The following is an 11,122-nucleotide window of genomic DNA, read 5'->3' on the forward strand; positions in this document are numbered from 1 at the left end:
AAACCATCCCTCACCACAGCGTCGTGCGGATACGTATCCGAAAGCGACCAAAGAGGAAAACAACGTCCACGCGATACAGAGTCGATCGCAGAGATCTGAAATGAATTCAGATAAGCGACTGGCGCCAACGGCGCCCCGTGTTATATTAAGTAAAGATTTTCATTTTATGTATTCGCTTGTGCTCTTTTAAGGTTTTCATTATTCTTTCGGGGCGAGAGCTTATTTTCCTGAATTTATCTTGTTATATCAGGTGTTAAGTCATTTTAAAATCTGAGCCCAAAACTCATAATTTTTTCTCTTTTAAGCGTGCATTCTGGTAGGTACATAGTTCATCATTGTTCACAAATTTAACTACAGTTGGTCCACGCTTGCACAACACCTAGCCGAACTTCACTCTCACCCAAATTCTGTGCCACATGGCGCAAATTGATTTTTTGAGAATAAATTGTAGAGTTTTCAGGCGATCAAAGTCCCTAAATAGAGAAATCAGAAAGTTGATGAAAACTCCCAAGTACACCACCGAGGAGCGTTAAGGACACGTGATGAGATTACGGGATGAACGACGGTTGAAGAAAGCATTGTGTAGGCAACTCCGTACAAGGAAAAAGATGAACACCCTCTGCAAAGTGGAAACGTCGAGGATATTCAAACGAAGAAATTTGAAAGATAATTTTTAGATGGATCGAGAGCATTGAGTACGAGATTTCAAGAGCCGTCTTCGAGAGGACGACGGAATTGGATCAGAGATGGGTCGCGTCTTCTGCATAAACGGCCTTGCGCACTAACAGTTGGGAGAATGAACCCCTCCCTTCCTCCCCGAAGAAGGACTCACTACAAAGTGCTACCTCTATGTCTGCTGTGTACGTGAAGCGATAAATGCCAATCTCGTGTGCCGCGAAATCGATATTCAAGGTTCTTTTTCGCGGAACATCAAGTCATTTGTCCACCATAAATTATGTCTCAACAATGTGTATTTTTGGTTTTCTTCTGCTTTTGCCATGCGTTATCTGACATGACTAACACATAAAGCCTACCCATTTTGCTGCACACTGCTCTCCAGCTGACTTTCATTATTCAATTATGTGTCTTTTTAATGTTTTATTCTTTTTTGTTTTAGCCCTAAACTCACTGATATGAGTTAGACAAAGACAAATTTACTTGTTTACTAGTGTGATATTTATTGTCTCATTATAGTTAGTTTTCATATGATATTCATCACTTCCTTTTACATATAGTTTTGCTTAATGTTGATTTTACTTATTTGGCAATCATGACATATTTAAATTTCATTCCTCTGGTAAATGTCTTATTGTTTCGTCAATCAAATTCAGTTTTCAGTTTTAAAGCAAGATTCATTTAAACTCTGGGACCTGTCTCACAGAAACAAATGCTTAACTTGTAAACTGTTAGCCGTAAGTTACTAATGGTGGTTGTTTGTTTGATCGTTTGCAACTTGCTTGTTTGCTCATTTGCCTACTTGCTTGTTTGCTTATTCTTGCATTGTTTGCTCCGTTTTTCTTTCAATGTCGATCATAGTTTGTCTATGTTCTTTTTCTGCAAAAATTTTACAGATTCTGCGTCGTCGTCGTGGTTAAAGACTGCTTGGGTGTGTCCTTGCATGGCAAAACCACTCCCTGCACAGTCTTTTCTCCGAGCTGTATGTGTGATGAAGGGTCTCTACATGAGTCTCTTCATCATTTTGTTTATCATTTAACTTAATGAAGCCCCCCCCCCCCCCTCTGGCACCACAATTCTGGGCGCAAACTGTAAACTACATAAATTAGAGACTCAGCAGCTGAGTGTGTGTAGAGTGGCCACAAGCTATATTATCTTTATTTCACATCACAATTTACTAAGATTTTTGGTAATTATCGGGGCCCCGCACGCGTATTCAATACATCTATGTGCAGTATGTCAGTACACACATCCTTCCTCCTCTCACCTGATGAATGAAAAACATGAATGAGAGTTTACAAATGGCTCAAATGGCTCTGAGCACTATGGGACTCAACTGCTGTGGTCATAAGTCCCCTAGAACTTAGAACTACTTAAACCTAACTAACCTAAGGACAGCACACAACACCCAGCCATCACGAGGCAGAGAAAATCCCTGACCCCGCCGGGAATCGAACCCGGGAACCCGGGCGTGGGAAGCGAGAACGCTACCGCACGACCACGAGATGCGGGCTGAGAGTTTACAAAGTAAACTTCAGTATCTAGATCTGTGGGAGTAAAAGTAGTCTGCTACTGTGGCAGAATACTCAACCCTATAAAGCCGGCCGGAGTGGCCGAGCGATTCTAGACGCTTCAGTCTGGAACCGCGCACCCGCTGCGGTCGCAGGTTAGAATCCTGCCTCAGGCATGGATGTGTGTGATGTCCTTAGGTGAGTTAGGTTTAAGTAGTTCTGAGTTCTAGGGGACTGATGACCTCAGGTGTTAAGTCCCATAGTGCTCAGAGCCATTTGAAACCAACCTTATAAAGCACGTCCCAGGTAGCAAAGAAGTTTCTGTTTGCGTTGGACGAAGCTCTTGTACACGTTGGCACCACACAATAGGGAGCTCTCCGGGCACTTCCGGAAGAACGGAGCACGTGGGTTCCAAAAGTGTTCGCTGAGCAGTGTTCTGGAAGACACGAGATGGGCGACATCGACTAAGTGTGCCTATTCATAGTTGAGTCATTACCTTATTTTTGTAGATTTCAGCTCGAGTCAAAATTAGCGTCCTACTCTCATCGCTCATGGCTCGTTGACCGGAATACGGAATTTTTCAGGTTAACTTCGGAACGATATAACCAGCTGCTCTTGGCCACGCATGCAAGCCATTGTTCTGCTCTACCTCTGTTCATATATGTGGGATCGTGATGAATCTTCTTAGTTCAGTCTGATTTACTTCGTTCTTGATCTCACGAATACAGTATAATTGAAAAAATTTCTGAAACTTCGCTAACTTAGATCTCGGTTCATAATCTAGTTTCCACGTATCTTTGTCGTCTCAGCACTAGTTAAATACGGATCTGAGAGTCCTAAGTCCGCAGATCGTTTCTCACAATGGTATATCCCGTCCAACCGCTTAGCTGTTCTGAATATTAGCACTCACTTTATTCAGAATTTCTGTTTGTGACGATCAAGTGTTTGCGGATTGCGAGAGTCGTTACAAGTCACAGTTACTGATTCTCGGGGTACAACTTGCAAATTAGTTTCAGATCCTCTTCAATGGTGCAACGATTGACAACTTATTGTTATCGTTGTATTCTTGTTCACTTGCTTCGTGCACTCAATCTAAGGGAACCGTTTGCCAACTACGTGCACACTGGCGAAGTTTTTCTTCATTATTATGTATGTCCTGAATTTCTATTATATGTATGTGTATATGTGCGTGAATGTCGCGATTGAAGGATTCCTCTGACCTTTCCATAATTAATAACTGATGTTAAATCGTGATGGGGTCTCCAAGATGCAGTTAGTTGTAAATGTGACTTAGTAATTCAGCCTAGAGTGTTATGAACAACAGTAACCGTCACTAATTTGTTAGTTGTTTAGGTTATTATTTTGTTCAGTTGTCCATGAATAAATGCAATATATTTACCACAGCGCATGCTTACGTTTTTCCACGCAAACGTCCATTTTGTGTCCTACTGCTGTCCTTTGTGCAACAGATAAATATGGACAAGTTATTTATTTAATATTTATTCAGCTATCTTCACTGTGCGGATCATTCACCGACAGATACCCTTCAGAAGGCCGCTGTTTTGTCTTGGTCTTCGGTCTGACCATCGTTTTTATGCAACTCTCGTGTACAAGTCCCTTTATCCCTGTATAACTACTGCAAACTGAACCTGTTTACTGTAGCCACGAATTCAGTATTTCTTCATTAGTTATACGATATACTCTCATAATCTGCGACGTTCTTCTGTAGCACACACTTCCAAATTTTCTCTTCTCTTCTTGTCTGTACTGTTTATTGTGTGTATTTCGTTCTTGTACCAGGCGACACTACAGACAAATATTTTCAGAGAAGATTCCCTAACATTTAACCCTGGTAGTACCAACATATTTTCCATAACAAGTACTTCCAAGGGGTGAGGTACTTTATTACCACCTCAAAAAATATAAAAATTGCGGAGTTCTTTAGTTATCGTTAAGTTTTATTTACAACATATTTTTTAAAAAGTATATCGGTGTGTAAGAATGGTCCTGAACTTGAGTAGTAAGAGTATGAAATTTGTTGTGAAAAGTCACGTTTACTTCTAAGACTCAATTTTTTAATTATGTTTAGCTGAAAAATCAGAACAGTTACGGAATCTGGTATAAGAAATCACTAAAAACAACTTTTTTCAACATTTCGAACTATAAAGTACATGAGTAGATTACAATATTGGTACTGAGAGCGTTAAATTTTTATTCAGTGTTAACGAACTTATCATGCTTTATCTTGTTATTGAGAGTTTACATCTTACATTTTCGCCAATTGTTTTTCTACTCCAGTGGCAACCCTCATGTACTACTTTCAGTGTCTTATTTCCTAATCTACGAATATTTCCCTCAGCTTCGCCTCATTTGAATCGACTACATTCCATTGCTCTTGTTTTACAGTTGTTGATACTAATTTTGTAAGCTTAAAGTTCTTATTTCTTCTCCGTGAACTCCAATTCCATTTTTAAGTTTCTCTTTCATTCTTATTGCTTCTCTTTCTATAGATTAAGAAAGTTGTAGAAAGGCATCTCTATACTGAATTCTCCTTTCATGTCCTCCGACTACAGTCTGTTGTAAGTATAAGTTACACATAAACTTTCGTTCTCTGTATCTTATACCTGATATCTTCAGAATTTCAAAAGAATGCATTCCAGTCAATACTGTAAGTAGCTTTCTCACAATCTACATTACTCATCGTATGTAGTTGTTCCTCGAGCATAAAATCGGGCGCGATGTTCCGAATAGCATCAAACTGGCAGGAACCAGTAATATATAAACAATCATTCCCTAGGTGTTACTACTGCTTTAATATCACAGCGTTTGCTATTTTGTAATCGCTGACGTAGTAGCTAAGACACTGTCTTGATATAGTTGACAGATGTGCTATGATAGTAATCTCTAAATGAAATTTATTTGTTTAACTACGTACGAAAGGAGGATAATTGTTCTCAAGAGAACGAAGGGAGTTGGCGGATATTGAAGAGAGCTGAATCACAGTTCATTCAAGTACAAAAGTCATGGCATAACAGCGAAACACGGCATCAGCGTTCTTTACCAGTAACGCAGCGTCCCGTAACTGCCGTCAATGGGCGGTAGCAAACTGCGTACTTTTTTTTAGGTGGTAGGGAAGGGGTGGATGGCGGTAGGGGGAGGCGACCGCATTCATTACAGAGGACTCGGTGCGGTAGCCTTTCACATCCGGTAGCTTTGTTTGGAACAGCACGCGTTTTAAACGCAACCAGTTAATGTTTGGCAAATATCGCTCTCCTAAATAAATGAGCGTTAATCTGCGTAGCGAACAATCGATTCGAGCCACAATCACGATCAAGGCGAGTGCCTGATTAGCTGCCTATTAGTTGCTCGTTGACAAATACGTCACGGCCCCTCATCACACAACCCGATTACCCTCTGATTACCTGTTTGTTTCCGAGGGGCCTTGACAGAGGAGATTCTCCAAATTGAAGCCGTCCATTCATTCAGAACAGAAAGGAAGCGTTCGGTTAGAGTGTTAGACAATCTGGAATCGAATAGGTGTTCCAAATTATTGGAAAATCCCATTCATGTAGCACCGAGAGATTGTACTGCTCCAGATGAAGCTAGGCGCCATCGCAGTTGTGACAGCAATAGGAGTAACCAAAATACATGTCCCACTGGGAATATCAGTGTGGCAGTGCAAAACGGATGTTAACAGTGTCTTATCTTTTTCGTTCCAACTATAAATTAGTCATTTCTAACAAGTCTCTTTATTCGTTTTATAGCTTTAAACGCCTGTTTTGCCCTTTACATTGCAAAAATCCCCAGTGAGGTTTAATGGATATTCCCTTATAAAGTTTATAGCCCGTTAAAGGATGTATTAGGTTCAACTAAGAATTATCACGTGTTCAAATCTTCTTTTGGACGTCCTTGCTTCTGTTTTGTTTGTGGCTGTATATCAAATATTACGAATGCAAAACACATGACACACGTTCAATATTCTACGATATGTTTTATTCAAGTAACTGGTTTTTGGCTGTCAGGCAATTTTTATGTAAAAAGATGTTCTTTAATAAAGATAAATAGATCTGTCTACGAATTTTGTGAGACAGATTTTAAACTAGATATATCCAACGGGTATCTCATTTTGGTTGTCAAGGATAACACTTATTAACTTTCTGTGTAAATTAAAGTGAGAAGAATTATTTTGTAAAAAATGTGAAGTACAAACCATCTATCTCAAATAAAATTTATGACCAGTGATTTAATGAACTCGACAAATTGCAGCAGTTCCTCAGAGAAGAGAAAGTGAATTGAGCAAAATACAGTAAACACGTTTCAAGAGCCTGACTGAAAAACGTAATTACTGTCCTAAGAAGTGTAATCTGTAGTTAAGCACACGATGAGACAAAACTGTTAGATGAAACAACTGTAATGATGGAAAGTAAAACTATAGGGGAAGTGAATCCACAGTAACTCAAATGAAATAAAGTATGGGACATATAAGTAAGAAGGGTAAAAGCCTTTTAGAATTTGAGCAGATAGCTGGTCTTCAACAGCTTGGGTACAAAATTGGTTGCCACAAAATGGAAGCAAATTCTAAACTTAAAAAGAAATATCTACAAAACAAAAGGCGTTTCGAAATACCCAAAATAGAGGCACTGAAAAGCAGTCATCAAACGAGAGTGTCTTTCTGGCACTGAAACACTCGTTTGAACACAGAGACGTTGAATAAATCCAAAAAAGGGATAACAAAAATAGTCAGGAGGATTTTAGGTCCAAATTACAGTACAGAAGGAACATACACATTATGAGCATATAAAGGAACTGAAAAGTATACCAACATTTATTCAGATATGACAGACAAAGGCTAAAATTCTATTGGCATATTAAAAAGAACGAAACCAACCATTTGACAGCCCCTGGAATTCCACAACAGTCGCAGTGAAGGGGATATTAAAACTATAATAGGAATCCGTGCTGGAAATCAAGACCTGAAGGCGGCTGCAATAACACAACCTCATATACAAGACAGAAAAATTATCGCTCAGGAGATTCACGACTGGACAGTTGCCCTGGCAGAAAAAAACCAACAACATCATAACAGCTTGTTCTTACGAGCGGGAAAGAAATCATTCCGCGAGAATGAAAATAGTATGGACAAAAAGAAAAACCAAAAGGTAACTCTGAAAAATGCCCGTTGCTGTACATCGCGTGTTACAGTAAGCTCCAACGGCGAATGGTAGTAACAATAATAATAATCGATATAAATAAAAATGAAAATATTTATGGATTATGCCGTCGGATCTTGGAGGAACACAGAAATATTAATAACCGGAATACAAAGTGTCAATGTTTCAAAATAATATTTATTTGATATTTCGTTATGAACCGGCTTTCGGCTTCTTAGGCCATCGTCAGATAACTTAATACTAAACCGAGTGTCCAACAATATCAGCGAGAATTCATAGCTGTCCTAAGATATGTGTCATTTTATGATTCTGTCGATACAAAACACAAGCATAATGTAATACCTAAATAGACAGTGAACAAATAAAACTTGTTGTTGTTGTGGTCTTCAGTCCTGCGACTGGTTTGATGCAGCTCTCCATGCTACTATGTCCTGTGCAAGCTTCTTCACCTCACAATACCTACTGCAACCTACATCCTTCTGAATCTGTTTAGTGTACTCATCTCTTGGTCTCCCTCTACGATTTTTACCCTCCACGCTGCCCTCCAATACTGAGTTGGTGATCCCTCGATGTCTCAGAACATGTCCTACCAACCGATCCCTTCTTCTAGTCAAGTTGTGCCACAAACTCCTCTTCTCCCCAATTCTATTCAATACCACCTCATTAGTTATGTGATCAACCCATCTAACCTTCAGCATTCTTCTGTAGCACCACATTTCGAAAGCTTCTATTCTCTTCTTGTCTAAGCTATTTATCGTCCACGTTTCACTTCCATACATAGCTACACTCCATACAAATACTTTCAGAAACGACTTCCTGACACTTAAATCTATACTCGATGTTACCAAATTTCTCTTCTTAAGAAACGCTTTCCTTGCCATTGCCAGTCTACATTTTATATCCTCTCTACTTCGACCATCATCAGTTATTTTGCTCCCCAAATAGCAAAACTCCTTTACTACTTTAAGTGTCTCATTTCCTAATCTAATTCCCTCAGCATCACCCGACTTAATTCAACTGCATTCCATTATCCTCGTTTTGCTGTTGTTGATGTTCATCTTATATCCTCCTTTCAAGACACTGTCCATTCCGTTCAACTGCTCTTCCAAGTCCTTTGATGTCTATGACAGAATTACAATGTCATCGGCGAACCTCAAAGTTTTTATTTCTTCTCCATGGATTTTAATACCTACTCCGAACTCTTCTTTTGTTTCCTTTATTGCTTGCTCAATATACTGATTGAATAACATCGGGGATAGGCTACAACCCTGTCTCACTCCCTTCCCAACCACTGCTTCACTATCATACCCCTCGACTCTTATAACTGCCATCTGCTATCTGTACAAATTGTAAATAGCCTTTCGCTCTCTGTACTTTACCCCTACCACCTTCAGAATATGAAAGAGAGTATTCCAATCAACATTGTCAAAAGCTTTCTCTAAGTCTACAAATGCTAGAAACGTAGGTTTGCCATTCCTTAATCTTTCTTCTAAGATAAGTCATAAGGTCAGTATTGCCTCACGTGTTCCAACATTTCTGCATAATCTAAACTGACCTTCCCCGAGGTCAGCTTCTATCAGTTTTTCCATTTGTCTGTAAATAATTCGCGTTAGTATTTTGCAGCAGTGACTTATTAAACTGATAGTTCGGTAATTTCAACATCTGTCAACACCTGCTTTCTTTGGGATTTGGATTATTATTTTCTTCCTAAGTCTGAGGGTATTTCGCCTGTCTCATACATCTTGCTCACCAGATGGTAGAGTTTTGTCATGACTGGCTCTCCCAAGGTTGTCAGTAGTTCTAATGGAATGTTGTCTACTCCGGGGGCCTTGTTTCGACTCAGGTCTTTCAGTGCTCTGTCAAACTCTTCACGCAATATCATATCTCCCATTTCATCTTCATCTACATCCTCTTCCATTTCCATAATATTGTCCTCAAGTACATCGCCCTTGTATAGACCCTCTGTATACTCCTTCCACCTTTCTGCTTTCCCTTCTTTGCTTAGAACTGGGTTTCCATCTGAGCTCTTGATATTCATACAAGTGGTTCTCCTTTCTCCAAAGGTCTCTTTAATTTTCCTGTAGGCAGTATCTATCTTACCCCTAGTGAGATAAGCCTCTACATCCTTACATTTGTCCCCTACCCATACCTGCTTAGCCATTTTGCACTTCCTGTCGATCTCATTTTGGAGACGTTTGTATTCCTTTTTGCCTGCTTCATTTACTGCATTTTTATATTTTCTCCTTTCATCAATTAAATTCAATATTTCTTCTGTTACCCAAGGGTTTCTACTAGCCCTCGTCTTTTTACCTATTTGATCCTCTGCTGCCTTCACTGTTTCATCCCTCAAAGCTACCGATTCTTCTTCTACTGTATTTCTTTCCCCCATTCCTGTCAATTGTTCCCTTATGCTCTCCCTGATTTCTGTGCAATCTCTGACTCTTTCGGTTTATCCAGGTCACATCTCCTTATATTCTCACATTTTTGCAGTTTCTTCAGTTTTAATCTATAGTTCACAACCAATAGATTGTGGTCAGAGTCCACATCTGCTCCTGGAAATGTCTTGCAATTTAAAACCTGGTTCCTAAATCTCTGTCATACCATTATATAAGCTATCTGATTCCTTTTAGTATCTCCAGGGTTCTTCCATGTATACCACCTTCTTTGATGATTCTTAAACCAAGTATTAGCTATGATTAAGTTATGCTCTGCGCAAAATTCTACCAGGCGGCTTCCTCTTTCAGTTCTCAGCCCCAATCCATATTCACCTACTATGTTTCCTTCTCTCCCTTTTCCTACTGACGAATTCCAGTCACCCATGACTATTAAATTTTCGGTTCCCTTCACTACCTGAATAATTTCTTTTATCTCATGATACATTTCATCAACTTCTTCGTCATCTGCAGAGCTAGTTCGCATATAAACTTGTACTACTGTAGTAGGCGTGGGCTTCGTGTCTATCTTGGCCACAATAATGCGTTCACTATGCTGTTTGTAGTAGCTTACCCGTACTTATGTTACAATATATTCAAATATTAAAAGTACGTAAATGTACAAACCAACAATGTTCTGCAAGGGAGTAACGGCACAGGCTAGTATGTCATATGGACAAACTGGTGAATGTGGCTAACAGACCGCATTAAGGGAGGAAGAGAAGTCTATGGAATGTGAGTGTGGAACAATTACAACAAACTTAATACCTAACGGTGAGAGAAATAGTAACTGGCTGCTACTTTAATAAGGGTGAGTAATGGAACTATGTTTGGTCATTAAGGACTAAGTCAGGATTCTTTGATTGGTAGTTAGTAACGGCCAGAATTTCAAGTACTGTTAGTTTCTTTCCTTTAACATCTTTATGGAGAACATCACATTTAACATAATATAAATGACATTCATTCGGAGCATGTTAGTAAATGTGGAATCTTTCTATAAATTCCAATCAGTTCTTGAGGTGGAATCTTATCTTTACTGTTGACGGAAGGTGGGCAGCAGTATTCGTAGCGTAAAAAGCTGGAGTAAATTTCCTGGGGTTTAGTTTCCCGGCAAGAACCCGCGAAGTCCTACCCACATGCTGCATGGGGTCCTCACAATCTCTAAGCGAACCATACACAGGGGGGTTGTAGTATATTCCTAGAGTCATCATTTATCAGTGCTTCTTGAAACTTTGTTACTAGACTTTCTCGGAATAGTTTATGTCTCTCTTCAAGAGTCTTCCAGTTCAGTTCCCTCAGTGTCTCTGCGACACTCTCCCACGGAACAAACAAG

General features: G+C 39.5%; 1 protein-coding gene across 1 annotated transcript in view; it reads left to right on the forward strand.

Annotated features, from left to right (window-relative positions):
• LOC126481903 (uncharacterized) overlaps positions 1-1,123 on the forward strand; it is a 53,390-nt gene extending 52,267 nt beyond the window's left edge. The window contains exon 3 of the mRNA XM_050105860.1: positions 1,118-1,123. Within this exon, the coding sequence (XP_049961817.1) occupies positions 1,118-1,123 (6 nt within the window). The remainder of the gene's footprint in view (positions 1-1,117) is intronic.
• Positions 1,124-11,122: the final 9,999 nt, after the last annotated feature.

This window comes from Schistocerca serialis, chromosome 5 (genome assembly GCF_023864345.2).
Source record: "Schistocerca serialis cubense isolate TAMUIC-IGC-003099 chromosome 5, iqSchSeri2.2, whole genome shotgun sequence".
NCBI lineage: Eukaryota > Metazoa > Arthropoda > Insecta > Orthoptera > Acrididae > Schistocerca > Schistocerca serialis.